At 43.4% G+C, this 17,941-nt stretch overlaps 1 protein-coding gene and 1 long non-coding RNA gene across 7 annotated transcripts in view; one reads left to right on the forward strand and one right to left on the reverse strand.

Moving 5' to 3' along the window:
* Positions 1-7,236, reverse strand: part of MAPKAPK5 (MAPK activated protein kinase 5) — a 45,974-nt gene extending 38,738 nt beyond the window's left edge. For 4 of the 6 annotated variants that reach the window (XM_023648151.2, XM_005612593.4, XM_070220109.1 and 1 more), the window contains exon 1: positions 7,099-7,230. In XM_023648151.2, coding sequence (XP_023503919.1) covers positions 7,099-7,134 — 36 coding nt within the window. In that variant the 5' untranslated portion in view covers positions 7,135-7,230. Of the gene's footprint in view, positions 1-7,098 lie in introns of all 6 variants that reach the window. The other 2 variants (XM_023648150.2, XM_070220108.1) reach the window with 1 other exon arrangement.
* Positions 7,237-7,886: 650 nt separating this feature from the next.
* LOC102149885 (uncharacterized) lies at positions 7,887-9,904 on the forward strand. Its single transcript, XR_290719.4, has 3 exons — positions 7,887-8,084; positions 8,235-8,311; positions 9,759-9,904. It is a non-coding gene; the product is annotated as an uncharacterized lncRNA (long non-coding RNA).
* Positions 9,905-17,941: the final 8,037 nt, after the last annotated feature.

Raw genomic sequence — 17,941 nt, forward strand, 5'->3', positions numbered from 1 at the left:
TTGCTTCCACCTAGCAAGAGTCCAAAAATACGTGAAGTAAAAACTGACAAAATTTAAGAGGAAAATAGACAATTCAAAAATAATAGTTGTACCTTTCAGTACCCCCACTCTCAAGAGAAAGAAAAACTAGACAGAAAATCACTAAGGATATAGGAGACAACACTTTCAACCAACCTCACCTAAATGACATCTATAAAACGCTCCATCCAACAATGGGGGAGTATACATTTTTCCCAAGCACACATAGAATATTCTCCAGAACAAACCATATGCTAGATCATAAGTCTCAAAAAATTTTTAAAAATTATATAAAGTTTTCTAACCACAATGGAATTAAGCTATAAAGCAACACAAGGAAATTGACAAATATTTAGAAAGTAAGTAACACCCCTCTAAATAACCAATGGGCCAAAGAAGAAATAACAAGAGAAATTAAAAAATATTTTGATCTGAATGAAAATGAAAACACAATACGCCAAAATTTAGGAGATGTAGCTAAAGCAGTGTTTGGATAGAAATTTATAGCTATAAAAGCCTACACAAGAAAGGAAGATCACAAATCAATAACCTAAGCTTCTACCTTTAAAAACTAAAGAAAGAACAAACTATACCCAAAGCAAGCAGAAAAAGAATTAATAAAAACTAGTGCAGAATCAGTAAAATAGAAAACAGAAAATAGAGAAAAATCAATGAAAACCAAAAGTTGATTCTTTGAAAGCTCAACTGAGAAAGAGAAAAAATACAAATTATTAATCTTAGAAATGAAAGAAGTGACATCACAATTGACCTTAGAGGAATCAAAGCACTGAGTATAAGGGAATGCCATAAACAACTTTCTGCCAACAAATTAGGCTACTGGATGATATGGACAAATGCCTAGAAAGACATAAATTACCAAAACTGACTCAAGAAGAAATAGAAAATCTGAACAGATCTATAACAAGTAAAGAAACTGAGTTGACAAACGAAAATCTTCCCACAAAGCAAAGTCTAGGCCCACATGGCTTCTGCAGTGAATTCTACCAAATATTTAAAGCAGAGTTTCTCAACCTCAGCATCACTGACATTTTGAACCAGTTAGTTCTTTGTTGTAAGGTTGTCCTGTGCTTTGGTAAGATGTTCAGCCGCATTCCTGTCCTATACCCACTAGATGCCAGAAACATCCTCTACCAGTATTGACAACCAAAAATTTCTCCAAACACTGCCAAATGTCTCATGAGAGGTGAAAATCACTACCTACTGAGAACGATTGATTTAACAAAATAATACCAATCCTCTACAAGTTCTTCCAGGAAACAGAAGAGGGTATACTTCCCGACTCATTCTATAAAGCCAGTAGTACCATTATACCAAAGCTAGACAAGGGCATCACAAGAAAACTACAGACCTATATCGCTCATGAATACTGATGCAAAATCCTTAACAAAATTATTAGCAAACTGAATACAGAAACATATAAGAATGATTTTACATCAGATTAAGTGCGGCTTATAACAAGAACGCAAGATTGGTTTACTATCTGAAAATCAATTAACTATACAGACGGTCCCCAACTTACCATGGTTCAACTTAAGACTTTTCAACTTTACAATGGTGCAAAAACAATATGCATTCAGTAGAAACCATACTTCAAATTTTGAATTTTGATCTTTTCCTAGGCTAGTGATATGCGGTACAATACTCTCTTGTGATGCTGGGCAGCAGCAGCAAGCCACAGCCCCCAGTCAGCTATGCAATCACAAGGGTAAAATGATACACTTACAACTCTTCTGTACCCACACAACCATTCTGTTTTTCACTTTCAGTACAATATTCAATAAATTACATGAGATATTCAACACTTTATTAGAAAACAGGCTTTGTGTTAGATACTTTTGCTCAACTGTAGCATGTTTAAGGCAGGCTAGGTTAAGCTATGATGTTCAGTAGGTTAGGTGTGTTAAATGCATTTTCAACTTACAATATTTTCAACTTATGAAGGATTTATTGGGATGTAACCCTATTGTAAGATGAGGAAGATCTGTATATCACATTAAGAATAAAGAACAAACACCATTCGATCAACTCAACAGATGCAGAAAAAACATTTAACAAAAACTTAACACCTATTCCTGATTAAAAAAACTCTCAGCAAACAAGGAATGGAAGGAAACTCCTCAATTTGACAGAGATTATCTACAAAAAAACTTAGTGGTAAGTATTTAAATGCTTTCCCTTTGAGATCAGGAACAAGGAAACATGTCCACTTTTGCCACGTTCATTCAACACTATACCTGAGGCTCTACCCATGGAATAAGGCAAGAAAAAGAAATTAAAAGCACACATACTGTAAAGGAATGAGTAAAACTGTATTTGCTGAAGACAGGATTTTTATATGCAGAAAATCCTAAAGAACCTACAAAAAAAACTAGAATAAGCAAATGTAGTAAAGATGCAGAATACAAAATTAGAATACAGAAATCAACTGTATTTCTATACACTAGCAAGAAACAATCCAAAAACTTGAAATTAAGAAAACAAAAATTCCATTCTTAATGGCATCAAAAATAAAATATTTAGAAATTTATCAAAAGAAGTGCAAGATCTGTACACCAAAAACTACAAACACATTGCTAAGAGAAATGAGAGAAGCCCTAAAGAAATGGAGAGGTACACCACGTTCATGGATTAGAAGATAATATTAAGATGGCAAATTGTTCCCAAATTGACCCATAGATTCAATGGAATTGGTCAAATTCTCAGCACACTTTTTTGTAGAAATTGATAAGCTTATTCTAAAATGTATTGGGAAATACAAAAACTTCTCCAACTTAATGGCCAACTTAATTTTGAAAAAGAAGAACCAAGTTGGTTCTCACACTATCCAATTTGAAAATTACTATAAAGCTTCAGTAATCAAATCAGTGTGGTACTGGCATAAGGACAGTCATATTGATCAATGGAACATAAGAGAGAATCCAGAAATAAACTCGCACACTTACGATCAACTGATTTTCAAGAAAGGTACCAAAGTAATTCAATGGACAAAAGACAGTGTTTGGAACAAATGGTCCTGGAACAACTGGATATCCACAGTAAAGACAAACGAACAAAACCTTGGACCTTTACGTCATACCAAACACAAAAGTTAACTCAAAATGCACATTAGACCTAAATGAAAGTACTAAAACTATAACACCTCTGGAAGAAACACAGGAGAAAAATCTTGTGACCTTTTAGATTAGACAAAGATTTCTTAGCTTGGACACCATAAGCACAATCCATAAAAGAAAAAAATTTGATAAATGACTTCATCAAAATTAAAACCTTTTGCTTTTCAAAAGACACCATTAAAAAAGATAAGCCATAGACTGGGAAAAAAATTTGTAGATCATATACCTGATAAATGACTTTTATTCAGAGTTTACAAAGAACTCCTACAACTCAATAATAAGACAAACAACTCAATTTAAAAATGGGCAAAAGATTTTTATACAGTTCACCAGAAAAAAATACACAAAGGGCAAAGAAGCACATGAAAAGATGCTCAAGATCACTAGAATTAGTTCTTTTACTCAGAGTATATAAAGAACTCTTACAACTCAATAAGACAACCCTATTTTAAAATGGGCAAAAGATTTTAATAGCTACTTCACCAGAAAAGATACAGGAATGGCAAATAAGCACATGAAAAGATGCCCAAAGGCATCAGTCATTAGGGAAATGCAAATTAAAACTGCAGTGAGATACCACTACACAACCAGTAGAATGGCTAAGATAGAAAGGCTGACAATACCAAATATTTGCGAGGAGGGTAAAAAAACAAAAACGAGAACCCTCAAACACTACTGGTGGGAACGAATAATGGTAAAGCTACTTTGGAAAAGTTTCGCAGTTTCTTAAAAAGTTGAACATAAACTTACCATACTACCCAGTAATGCCACACCTAGGTATTTGCCCAAAAGAAATTAAAATATATATTCACACAAAAACTTGTATGGACAAATTTTATTTATCATTTTATTCATAATAGCTAAAAACTGGAAACATTCTAAATGTCCACCAACTGGGGATGGATAGACAATAAAAAGATTACTCAATAACAAAAAGGAATGAACTACTGATGCATGTACTAACACGGATGAATCCCAAAAGTAGTATGATACGTTAAAGAACCCAAACACAGAACACTGCATGTTATACAACTTCTGTAATCTGGAATTTCTAGAGAAGGCAAAACTATAGTGGCAGAAAGCAGATCGGTGGTTGTCTGGGGTGGGGAATGGGAGTAGAGGCTGACTACAAAGAGGCAGAAGGAACTTTCTAGGCAAGATGGAAATATTCTAAAACTGGATTGTGATGATAGTTGCGCAGCTCTATAAATTTACAAAAAATTATTGAATTATACACTTACATTGGGTGAATTTTATGGTATGTAAATTATACTGCAATTTTTAATAATTTTTTTCAACTAAGGAAATGAATTTTCACTAAGTTCATCAAATATTAAAAACTCTGCCATATAAAACAGAAGACAAATATGTAAAATAATCTTTAATCCCAAATACTCATTCCCCAGGTTTAGCTAAGTGTTTTGAGTATAGTGAAGTCATGAGGCTAAGGGAGCAGAGACAGAAATGAGAAGACAGAGCCTACGGTTGGAGTCACTTGGCCCTATCCTAATACCTTTAATAGTAACAGGAGGAGATCTGAAAGTCCAATCAGCCCGCTCTCAGGTAGTCAGGCAGCAGGAGGTTAAGTGCTGTGGTTACAGCCCAGGAAAACAGCTTTTCCAACTGAACGCTAGAGATCTCAGTTCTCACCATTTGAGCGACAGCCTCAAAAAAGCAAAACAATGAATACAACGCAATGCCACAAACCAAAAGTTTTATTTGATGGGATGCGGCTTGCTTCCAAGGGAGCACATCCTAGTCAGTACTGGTTGTCAAATCAGATATTTTCAACTCCTCTAATTTGTATTGGTGAGAAACACCCAAATAAGTAGGAAGATTCATAATCAGCTATCAAGCATGTGAAGAAAAGCAAAAAAAGAAAAAAAAAAAAAAAACTTAAGAAAATTAGGTTGGACAACAGTGACCAAGTGAAGAAAAGTACCACTCTTTCTAAACCACTGTTAATTTGCTACGTGCTAATATTCATTGAGCTCTTACTAAATGTTCGGTCCTGTTGTAGCACATTTAGATATATTTGCTCATTACATCCTCAAAAAAAATCCTATGAGCTGGGGAGTGTGTTCATACCCCTTTCATGGATGAGCACACTTAAGGACAGAGAAGTGAAGTGACTCACTTAAGGACACAGCTAATGAATGGCATGGCTGAGATTTCAACCCATTAGTCTACCTAGAGAAACTATTGTAACTACTAATTAACACTGCCTCCCCATTCATGTATTTGCCCACTAGAACTATGTCCCTCTTCTGCTCAAAACTTCCCAGAGTTCCCCTGCTACTCAGGGTCAAGGCCAAAGTTCTTACAATGGTCTACAAGGCTCTATGTGCTCTGGCTTCCCATTACCTAACATATTCTACACTGACCCACTGCATTCCAGCCACCTTGCTATTCCTGGATCACACAAGACCTCCACCTACCTCAGGGCCTTTGTACTTGCTGTTCCCTCTGCCTATAATATTCTTCTCTGAGACAGTGGAGGTTTGCTCCCTCATTCTCTTCAGAGCTCTACACAAATGTCACCGCCTCAGAGAAGACTTCCCTGACTACCCTTCCTAAACTAATAGTCCCAACCCTTTTTATACTTAATTATAACCACCTGGGAATGTTTATTACCTAATTCCACCACCTAGAATATAAGCTCCATGACAGCAGGAACATCTAGGAGTCTGGCTTTGCACCACTAGTGCCTAAGACGGCACTTAGCACAAAGCACACAAACTTGTATTTAAAAATCTGCCACATATGCTTTAATTCACAACCCAGTCATATAACTTTAGGCAACAATTCATGACCCTGCACCAATAAAATCCAAACCAAAAGGAAAAAGTGGATATATCACAGCAGTATTTTAGAACTTTTATTTCTATTATTTAAAATTTGATCTTCCTTAATGTGTATGTTATATTTTGATGCCTCCTTTAAAAGGTGAAGTTTCTTTGGAATGACTGATGATTTCTATAAACTTCACTACCCAAGTGTAAGTTCTTAATTAGTTACTGATAATAGTGATTGTGTCTTGAATGGGAAAATAACTCCAAGTTGCCAATGGATGCCTGTCCCCCAAGGGAAAATTAAATTCTTAAATGCACCGAGGCGACTTCACACTGCGAGATAACTAAACACATATCAAACTTCAAGCTTCAGTGTTCAATTTACATCAGACTCTAATTTCCTAGCTACAGCTAACTTCCTGGCTCTTAGTGCCTTAGCGCCTCAAAGTATACCTGGTAAAAAAAAAAAAAAAAAAAAAAAGGAGTAAAAAACAGGTTTTAGAACACTTGTCATTTTATTTGGGTCATTTTAGAACACACATATTTGCTTTTCTTTTGGTTAACAGAGCAGCAAATCACAGGACACAGTTAGCTCTCCCTAAATAAACTCAATGTTGCCTGGGAGAGGGAAGCGGCAAGAGGAAAAGGGAAGGGGAACACACGGAAAAGTGAGAACAACCTATTTGCCAAAAGACAAGTTTTGTAAGAAGGTGAACCACCTCCCGAAACTGCACATTTCCAGGAGGCTGGTTTCAAACAAATGGGGAGCGATGGGTAAAGTCCAATTCTCCCAGTGCTGTTGCAGCACACCATCCGGACGCAAGTGCTGGCGGCACTTGGGGAGTGATCCAAGGTGGAGCAGCAGGGCCCTCTGCGTCCCACTCACATCAAGTACCTCCAGCCCACTCACCTTCCGTTCTAGCTAAACGCAAGCACCTCCCACTTTAACCAGGGAAGTCGGAGGGAGTCGGACATCCCGCACTACACAGACCCTTCGCCCCAGGGCTGTGAAACGCAGTCCGCGGAATCCGGGGAAGACCGAAACCCGGGAGTCGCCGGACTCTCTCACTGAAGTTCTCTCCGCTTTCTGAGGCTGGAGTCGAGAGGAATGCCACAAGGACAAAGCGGGGAGGAAGGGGGCATCTCCCCCTTACCTTGATGGCTTTCTCCATGTCGCTCTCCTCAGACATGCTCCGAGAGGTCCCTACGGCCGGGAGCGGCGGAGGCTGCGCAGCTGCCCGGTCCCACCGCGGCCGAAGGAGCAAGGGGCTCGGCGCTTGGGCCCCTGGGCCTCGGGAAGACAGGCAGCCGCCGCCCCCGGGGACCGGCGGGGATGAGGGCCCCGGCGCCGGCTCGGCTTCGGCGGGCGGCTTTAGGCTGGCGGCGGCGGCGGCAGCCCCCGGGGACGAGCCTTTGTGTTGGGCCCCGCGCGGCCGCCTCCCGGCCTCATCCCCGGCGGGGGAGGCAGGCTCCCGGGGCAGGGCGAGGCAGGGAGGGCCCCGGTCCGGGGCGCTGTGCAAGGGCCTCGCGGGGCCGCCGCTTAGGCCCGGGCTCGCCAGGTCCTGAGGAGGAGCCTGCGCCTCCGTCTCCGCCGCCGGCACCGCCGCGAAGCCGAAACCGAGCCCGCCGCCGCCGCTGCTGCTCCCGCTGCCGCTTCAGCGCCACACATCGCCGGGACACCCGCGCCGGGTAGCCCCGCCGGCCGCCCGCCCGCCCGCCGGCGCCGTGCCCCGCCTGAGCTCCGGGCCGCCCCTCCGGCCGCCCGACTCCGTGCACCCACAGCTCCACGCGCCCCTCGCTGCAGTCCGCTGGGGTTTCCGCGCCGCCCCCGAACCACGCAGGAGATTTGCAGGCGCCCGCCAGGGCCTCCCCAAGGTGCGCCACGCCCAGGACAGGCCCGCGGGGCCCTCAGCAGCGCTGGCGCCGCGCCGATGACGTAACGGGGCGGGGCCCGGCGGGGCGGGGCCATTGGAGATCGCCGCCCTACTGAGGAGCTGATTGCGAGAGTGTCCTCGCTGCGTTTTTCCTCCCCGGGCGGATGAGGAGGTTTCTGTCGCCAGAAACACCTGCGAAGAGGAGTCGGGGGTGTTGTTGACTCGTGATAGAGAGGAGGAAACTGAGGCCCCGGGGAGGTCCTGCGGTAAGAGGACAGAATTGTGTATAATAGTAGCGCTAATAGTTATAAATACGGAGCGGTAATTTTATGTGAAGCTCTTTTCCTCCAGTAGTTCCTTTCTTTACTAGGCATTCGGCCCTGAGAGGTAAGTATGTTCTTATCTCCCGTTTACAGAGTGGGTAACTGAGGCTCAGAGAGCCCGCCTCACTTGTGCACAGCTGAGAAGCGGTCAAGGCAGAATCGGAACCCAGGTTTGTGCTCCTTACACTACACCCGCAGCTTACCTTGCGGGAGCTTTTGGCTGATCACCTCTTGGTGGTTCTTCATTCATTCACTTATTTCTTGAGCACCACTGTGTGCCAGGTCTGCTCGACACTGGGCAAACAGTAGGAACAAGACACAGTACTTGCTCGTGGATCTTACTTTCGGGAAAGGGAAGCAGAAAATAAACAGGGAAAAACACAGAGTTTGTAGATGCCAGGAAGAAAATGAACAGGATGCTGAAGTAAGAGAATAACTGGATGAGGGGATTTTTCTCTTTTAGATGATTAGGGCAGGTCTCCCAGGAGGTAACATTGAAGCTGAGACCTCTGAGGAATGAGAAGGAGTGGTCTGTTGGAAATTCGAAGAGGTTTCTGGGCATTTGGAACAGCAAGTGCAAAAATCTTAAGGTGGAAAAAGTTAAATGTGTTCCAGGAGCAGCAAGAAGATCACTGTAGCTGGAGCAGAGTGAGTAGGAGAGAGTGATAAAGGATGAGGTTGGAGAGCTGGGCCGGGGCTGTGTCATATACACCCTTAGGGGACATGGAAAGAACTTTGGATTTTATTCTAAGCCATCACTAAAGAGTGATGTGATCAAAGTTATGTTTTAAAAGATCGCTCTGCTGTACAGAGAATGAAATATGGGCAAGCAAGAGTGGATACATGGAGAGCATTTAGGAGGCTATCGAAATAATCCAGACGAGAGATTATATGGTGCTTGAACCGAAGAGGTGGCAGTAAAGATAGAGTAGATGGATTTATGATGTTTTGGAGGTAGAATTGACAGGACTTCTTGAAGGATTCAGTGTGGAAGGTGAGAATAAGAAATGAATCAAGAATAACTTCCAGGGGCTTGGCCCCATGGCCGAGTGGTTAAGTTCGTGTGCTCTGCTTCGGTGGCCCAGGGTTTCGCCAATTGGGATCCTGGGCAGAGACATGGCACCACTTATCAGGCCATGCTGAGGCTGTATCCCACATGCCACAACTAGAAGGACCCACAACTAAAAATATACAACTATGTACCAGGGGGCTTTGGGGAGAAAAAGGAAAAATACAATCTTAAAAATAAATAAATAAAATAACTTCGAGGTGTTTGGCTTAATTTAAGCAATTGGATAGATGATGGTGCCATTCAGTGAATCAAAGGTTGATGAGAGTGAGGGTGGGGAATCCAGAGTTCTGTTCTATCTAGGTTAATTTGAGGTTCTTGTTCAATATACCAGAGGATAAGTCAAGTGAGTAATTGGATGTATATTGCGCAGATATAGTTGTCCTCGTTGTTGGCTATATGCCTAGAGTACATCCCTCAGCCCCCTTAAAGTAGATGTGGCTCTGTGCCTATGCTCTCCCTAGTGGAAAGTGAGCAGAAGAGATGTGCATTGTTTCTTGGCTTGGCCCAGAAAATCCGTCAACAGCTGGTCTTATTTACTCTGCCAGCTGAAAGATGATGACCAGCATCTGGAGAAGGCAAGGCCTCAAGATGGAAGATTCCTGGGTGGAGGAGAACTCGGCCCCATCGACCTAATCTTACACCTAGGACTGATGTATGAGAAAAAAAAAATAAACCTACATTATTATATTGAGCTTTTACATACTTGAGTCTTTTTGTTACAGCAGTTTTGCCTGTGCTACCTCATACAAATGAGAACAGTGATCCAGCAGGGAATTTTGGAAGGAAATTTCTAAATGACGTGAATTGACATTATCCATAACAGGAAATAGAAGGTGCCTTGGATTCATTCGTTCATTCAGTAAGAATTTCTCAAGTGGCTCTCTGTGCCAGACACTGTGCTACATAATAGAATGCAGAGATGAAGAAGAGACGAGGTCCCAGTGCTCAAATACTCTGAGTCTGGCAGCTCAGCTTATTGGATCTTATCTGCATATGCTTTCCCTCTACTCAGAAACTTATCTCCCCTCCAAGCACACACACAGCCTAAGTTCTACACATTCTCCAACCACATTCTAAATACCATTTTATGAGAAAGAAGATGCCTCACCCTTGTCCCAGTCAAAATCAGATATTCCTGTCATCTCATAACTTACTTCCTGGTGCGGATCACAGCTTTTATTTATATATTCATTTGTTTTTTATTCTGTAGGGTTCTCTCCCCAACTAGACTGTAAATAATCTCCACAAGGGAAAGAATTTTATCTGTATAATTGGTCACATTCTCAACACTCAGCTCACTGCAGATGCTTAATAAATATTTGTTGAGGGGCTGGCCCGGTGGTGCAGCGGCTAAGTTCGCACATTCTGCTTGGGTGGCCCGGAGTTTGCCAGTTGGGATCCCGAGCACAGACGTGGTAGCACTTGGCAAGTCATGCTGTGCCAGGCGTCCCACCTATAAAGTAGAGGAAGATGGGCACGGATGTTAGCTCAGGGCCAGTCTTCCTCAGCAAAAAAAGAGGAAGATTGGCAGCAGGTGTTAGCTCAGGGCTAATATTCCTCAAAAAAAAAAAATCTCCTCTGCTGAATATCCAGTTTCATTGCTCGCAAGTTCTACCTTCCAAAAACACTAGGGACACAGTTCAGCCAAGTTCTTTGCCACTTTATAACGAGGATCGACTTTTCTCCATTGTCCAACATGTTCCTCATTTCCCTCTAAGACCTCATCGAAATGGACCTTGCCGTTGATATTTCTACCAACATTTTGTTCTTGATTGGTTATGTATTCTCTAAGAAAATGAAGCTTTCTCTCCAACTCTCCTCTTTTTCTTTCTGAGCCCTCACCAGAATTGCCCTTAACATTTGTATTTCTAGTATGTACCCCCAGACTCTTCCAGCCTCTACCCATTAGATAGACTGGATGTCTTACAAATAGACGTTTATTCCTCACAGTTCTGGAAGTGGGGAAGTCAAAGATCACAGTGCTGGCAGACTCAGTTCCTCGTGAGGCCCTCTTCCTGGCTTGCAGACAGCGGCCTTCTCAACGTGTCCTCACACGTGGAGAGACGGAGCTCTGGTCCCTTCTTCTTATAACGACACTAATGCCATCATGGCAGCCCCATCCTCATGACCTCATCTAAACCTAATTACCATCCAGAGGCCCCACTTCCAACTATATCACGTTGGGGGTTAGAGCTTCGTCATATGAATTTGGAGGGGACACAAACATTCAGTCTATAACATGGCCTAAAGCTAAAGTAGAAGGCATGACTGTCTAATATTTTGTTAAGATCTCAGAAGATCAAAGATGATACTTTAGAAAACTATTCAGTCATGGAAAAGATCCTTTGAAGACATTTCGGGTGTGTCTCATAGATCCTCTCAGTCAAACGTTAAGGCCTCCAGGAAGCTTAAAGTCACGCTCCGCAGCACTCCAGCAGGAGCCCAAGGCAGAGGAGACTTTTTCAGGGAGATTGCGGATATGGCGTGAACTCCAAGAAGGTTCCCAGGAAACTCACAAAGTTGTTGAAAGAGTTATATTTGGCCTCTCGGACTGAGGAGAAAGTGACAGAACAGAATAAAGAGAGGCCTTTAGACCTCCACAGTGCTAGCAGGAAGACAGCCAAGAATGCTGCTGAGCTGCAAACACGCTACTTTTTATGAAAAAGCATGACTCAGAGAGTGAAGCCGGGAGCCATGGATAATTATTCTCGGGCTTTGAGAACTACTCTAGGAGCTTCCAACATTTGCCCAGCTGGGTTTCAGCCTTCCATGGACCAGTGACTCCTTTGTGCCTCTCACTTCCCCCTTGTTGAGTAAGAGTGTCTGTTGCTGTTGAGTGTGTAGGGGACAAATCATTTGTCTCTTTATTTTCACAAGTCTTCACATTAAGAGGCTCTGTACTTGAGGAAAGGTACTTAACGAACTATACTCAGGGGATTAATCTACACCTGGACTTGATTCAGTTTTGCGATTTTGGACTTCTAGCTGATGCTTTACTGGGATGAGGGTTTTTTTTCCCCCTTAAAGATTGGCACCTGAGCTAACAACTGTTGCCAATCTTTATTTTCTTTTTTTTCTGCTTGCTTCTCCCCAAATACCCCCAGGACATAGTTATATATTTTTAGTTGTCCTTCTAGTTGTGGCATGTGGGACACAACCTCAGCGTGGCCTGACGAGTGGTGCCATGTCCACGCCCAGGATCTGAACCAGTGAAACCCTGGGCCACTGAAGTGGAGCATGCGAACTTAACCACTCGGTCACAGGCCAGCCGAGTTTTGAAGCCCTTCAGAGGGGGAGAGTGCAACTTTGCATGTGGGAAGGACACAGATCGTTGGCTGCCAGAGGACAGATTGGAGTAGATAGCCTCTAAGATGGCCCCTGGTGATACCTTTGTGTAATATCCCATACCCCTTGAAGGTGGACTGGAACCCGTGACTTGCTTTTAATTAACAGACTATAGCAGAGATAGAATATCACTTCTAGGATTAGGTTACAAAGAGACTGTGACTTCTGTCTTAGGCTCGTTCTCTCACTCTCTTGCTCACTTGCTCTGAAGGAAGCCAGTTGTGAGCTGCCCTGTGGAGTAGTCCCTGTGGCTAAGAACTGATGTCTCCAGCCAACAGCCAGGGAGGCCCTAAGGCCTGCCAGTAGCCACATGAGTGAGCTAGGAAGTGGATCATCCCCCGGTTGAGTCTTGAAGTGACTGCAGCACTGGCCAGCACCTTGATGTCATTTTGTTAGAAACCATGAGCACCCAACAAAGGCGCCCCAGATATCTGACCCACAGAAATCGTGAGATAATGATTGTGCGTTGTTTTAAGCTGCTGCATTTGTAATAATTTGTTATGTAGCTGTAGATAACGAATACAGGTGGTTAAAAAAAGGAGATGAGGGATGCAGATGAGAGGTCATGGTGGCTTGGACTAGGATGATTGTAGCAGAAATCGGGGAGAAGTGAACAGACTTGAGATGTATTTTGCAGGTGCAATCAGCAGGAGTTGGTGATGGATTGGATGTGAGGGATGAAGGGAAGGAAGTGGCGTGGATAATTCCCAGGTTATCTCAGGGCACAAGCAACCTGGTGGACAGTGGTGCATTTACTAAGATTGAGCACAGTGGAAAAAAAGGGTTAAAAGGTACTTCTAGAGGCTCAATGACTGACAAGTAGGAGTGGATGGATGAGAACATGCAGTCAACCTGTCACTGAATGTCACTTTCTCTGACACACAACTGTGCTTAATCAGCAGTTTCAGATGAGTAACACTGCTTGGCAAAAGCAATGTGATGCTGCCATAATTCAAAAAACAAAAATGGAAGTGTGTTGGCAAGGATGTGGAGAAATTGGAATCCTCATACATTCTCATCCATTTTACACTGGTGGGAGTGTAAAATGATTATGGCTGCTGTGGAAAACAGTTTGGCAGTTCCTCAGAAAGTTAAATGTATAGCCTGGGCCCATGGCTGAATGGTTAAGTTCTCACCCTCTGCTCTGGCAGCCCAGGGTTTCACAGGTTCAGATCCTGGGCACGGACCTGGCACCACTCATCAAGCCATGCTGAGGTGGTGTCCCATATGCCACAACTAGAAGGACCCACAACTAAAAATATGTACAACTATGTACCGGGGGACTTTGGGGAGAAGAAGGAAAAAATAAAATCTAAAAAAAAAAAAAGTTAAATGTAGAATTACCATATGATCCAGCAATTCCATCCTAGACATATACCACCAAGAACTGAAAATAGATAGTCAAACAAATACTTGTATACAAATGTTCACAGCAGCACTATTCGCAGTAGCCACAGTTTCCACAGGTGGAAACAACCCACATGTCCATCAACAGATGAATGGGTAGACGAAATATGGTATAGCCATATAATGGAAAATTATTCGACCATAACAGGGAGTGAAACACTGATTCATGCTACAACATGGATGAACCTCGAAAATGTTATGCTAAGTGAAAGAAGTGAGACACAAAAGGCCACATATTGTATGATTCCGTTTATATGAAATGTCCAGAATAGGCAAATCCAAGAGAGAAAAAGCAGGCTAGAAGTTGCCAGGGGCTGGGTGGGGAGGGGAATTGGGAGTAACTGCTTAATGGGTAGAGAATTTCTTTTTGGGGTGATGAAAATGTCTTGGAACTAGATTGAAGCGATAGTTGCACAACATTCTGAATGTGCTAAATGCCACTGAATTATACACTTTAAAATGGTTAATGTCAATTTTATGTTATGTGAATTTTTCCTTAGTAAGAAAAAAACTCAATATGATGCTTAAATAACCCCGTTACTCTCAAAAAGATCTTTCCTCTTTAAACTGAGTTATTTAATAGCAAATTAAAAGTCTGTTTAAAAGTTATTAACAGACCCAGGCTACTAGATGAATTTTCTAAGTGCTTAGAACAAGGGTGGCGAACTTCTTAGTCTTAAATGTTTCCTGATCTGACTTTCTGGATAATCTGCTTGAGTAATTGCCAGGGAAGCCTGTCCGCTTCGTTTTCCCCTGGTGCTCAGGGTAGCTCTCATTCCGAGTGGAGCCCTTGAAGATTTGAGATGAAAAAGCGATTGAAAGCCATACAGCTGTTCTCCCCCCCCCCATTTTTTTCCTGCTAGTGAGGGTTCTTTTCCAATTTCACAAGCGTCGTGTATGTCATTATTTTTTAAAAGTTGAACAATATAGGATTTAATGCAGAAAGTGAATATCTCCTATGAGCCCACCACCAGAGGCTGCTTTGGTTAACTCTTTTCCAGTACTCTTCCCTGAAACCAAGTTTGCACTTACTTGCCTGCCGCATAGCACCTTATAACTGCAGCCGGCTCTTGGGGAAACCCAGCTATCTCCTTTCCAAAAACTCCGCGGAACCCAAGCTGTACTCCATGATAGGAACTGACGCCTTTATAGTAACTTTCACTTCCTTTATCTCGTTAACCTCCTCACAGCACCCGGAGGTGGGCGCTGTGATTATCATCATCCCCATTTTACAGACGAGGAAACGAGACTAAGGTTAATTAGACTTTATCAATTTTCGGTAATTCATCCAAAAATATTTATTGAGGACCTCTGTGTGCCCAGCCATGGCTGGATTATTCAGCTGGTTAAGTGGCAGTTAATCCTAGAATGGAGGACAGACCCTGTTCTCTTGCCACTGCCCACTTTCCCTCCTGGGTACCACCTGACATAGCTGAGGTGAGGGTTGCTGCAGTGTGCTACTCCACCTTCCTCTGGAGTCGCCTCACCTCCTCAGGACAAGAATAAAATCAGGGGCCGGCCGGGTGGCGCAGCGGTTGAGTTCGCACATTCTGCATCGGCAGCTGAGGGTTCGCCGGTTCCGATCACAGGTGCGGACATGGCACCGCCTGGCACGCCATGCTGTGGTAGACGTCCCACATATAAAGTAGAGGAGGATGAGCACGGATGTTAGCTGAGGGCCAGTCCTCCTCAGCAAAAAGAAGAGGATTGGCAGCAGTTAGCTCAGGGCTAATCTTCCTCAAAAAAAAAAAAAGGAATAAAATCAGTTGCTCTTAAGGTCTGGCACCGCCTCTTCTAGTGTAGCACTTCCAAAACCTTAATGTGCACACAGATTCAAATGCAGAGTCGGGTTTACTGGGTCTGAGCTGGGCTCTGAGTTTCTGCATTTATAACAAGTGCCCAGGTGATGTCGATGCTGTTGGACCCTGACCCTTCCTTTGACTAGCAAGGTTTTCAAGCTCCCACAGTCACCCTCTTCAACCTTGAGAGTCCGTTTTCCATGCCTCCATGTCCCAGGCCCACGTTACTTGAGTTTAGAGTAGTGCAGTCCTTCAGTAATGCCCCAGTATGGTTTTTTGGGTGAGCCCAGTACAGTTTCTTCCATACCACTTCAGGCCGTTGTAACACATTCGTTGGGTGCCTACTCTGGGGACACAGAGCTGGTCTCTACCATCCAAGGCTTCTCGCTCTGAGGAAGGAAGTGGATCGAATACAGCATAACATAGCAATATGTACAAGTGTGTAGTAGGTAGGAAGGTAGTTCAAAGGAGGAGGCGAGGCACTTGGGGCCGGAGGTGGGATACCCAGCGTCCTAAAGGAAACAAGCTATGAGTACCATTCCAGAGGAGATGTGGGGTAGGGACCAGCCCTGGTGATAGAAGACATTGTAATGAGTAAAAGGAGCAGCATGTTTACTGTAGCAAGCAGAGTGAACGAGAAGCTCTAGGATGCAGTGCTCGAAAGAATAGTGGGGTTATCAGATCCACAGGATAGCTGGCGCTCCCTGCAGTCAAGCTCTGCTCAGGCTCGGACAAGTCCTGGAATCCCTCAGGGCAGTCACAGGCTCTGGTGAACGTCATCTGTCAGAACACAGATGCTTTGCTCATTTTTATGGAAGTAATAGATGTCCAGAGGCCCACTAATCCTCACACTCCAGGGGGACTCCACCTCCAGGTTACATGAAAGTTCCAGTAACGAACTGGAAATCAGCATCAAGACCTACTGGAACACTGGTTTTCTGTTGTGGTAGTGTGTCGTCTTTTTTTAACTATGATTTTTCAAAGTGACAATCTCCCTATTGCGTTTGCTGGTTATAAAAGTAATATAACCTGAACATCCATTAATGGGGGTTGGTTCAATAGCTTATGATATATTTAGACATTGAGTAACAGTGTAGCCATTGAAAGGAACGAGAGAGGCCTATTATATGCACTGAAATGAAAGATGCTCCTAGTAGAACAGGTGAAAAAAAGGAAGTTACTAAAGATTCTGGATAAAAGCCATGCTTCTCGTTGTAATTAATAATTAATGAACGATGGTATGAAAGAGAACTCGAAGGCTTATTATTGACACAGAACTTAGTGTTCTTCAGATGTTTTTATATGCGCTTGTCAATGTGTGTGGTTGTTGTATGTGACATAGTCAAGTATGTGCAGACTAGCAGGAACTACAATTGTTTGTGGCAGGAAAATTATTTATCATTTACAACCACCGCTGTTCCCCGAGAAGGGTCCTGGATTTGCTGATAAGGTAGGGGTGGGTGAGAGGGCGCAGATCGTACCCAGCTGGTTTGCTGTGCGTTAGGGAAGGATGGCGCAGGGGAGTGGAGGGAGAGAGGAGGAGGAGGGCTGTGGAGGGAGGGGAACAAGGAACAGGAAACTCCTGGGCTAGGGAAGGGGGTGCTCTTGAGGAGAGGAGAGGTGGGAAAGGACAGGAGTGATAGGCTGAGCCCCAGGTGATGTGTCACTCCCCCTTGACCCTCCGGAACTCTGCAGTAAGGTTTGCTCTGGTGAGGATTTAAAATTCTGCGTCCTGTTTCAAGGTTAGCACTGGGCAATAGCAGAAGCTGGGCACGGTCACATCTGAGTTTCCGTTATGTGACTTTTTCTTTCTTTTTAGAAGTCTAAGCCAAGAGAAGTGAAAACACGTCCATGCAAAAACTTGTATGTGAATGTTCTTAGCAGCATGATTCATAATAGCCAAAAAGTGAAAACAACAGATGAATGGTAAAACGACATGTGATACGTCCACATAGGGATATGGTATTCGGCAATAAAAAGGAGTGAAGTGCTGATCCATGCTACACCATGCATGAAGCTTGAAAACCTTACACTAAATGAAAGAAGCCAGACACAAAAGTTCACATACTGTATGACTCCATCTATGTGCAATGTCCAGAATAGGCAAATCTCTAGAGAGAAAGTAAATTAGTAATTGCTGAGGGCTGGGGTGGGGGGAGTGGGTGGGATTAGTGGAT

Source organism: Equus caballus, chromosome 8 (genome assembly GCF_041296265.1).
Source record: "Equus caballus isolate H_3958 breed thoroughbred chromosome 8, TB-T2T, whole genome shotgun sequence".
In the NCBI taxonomy this organism is placed as follows: Eukaryota; Metazoa; Chordata; class Mammalia; order Perissodactyla; family Equidae; genus Equus; species Equus caballus.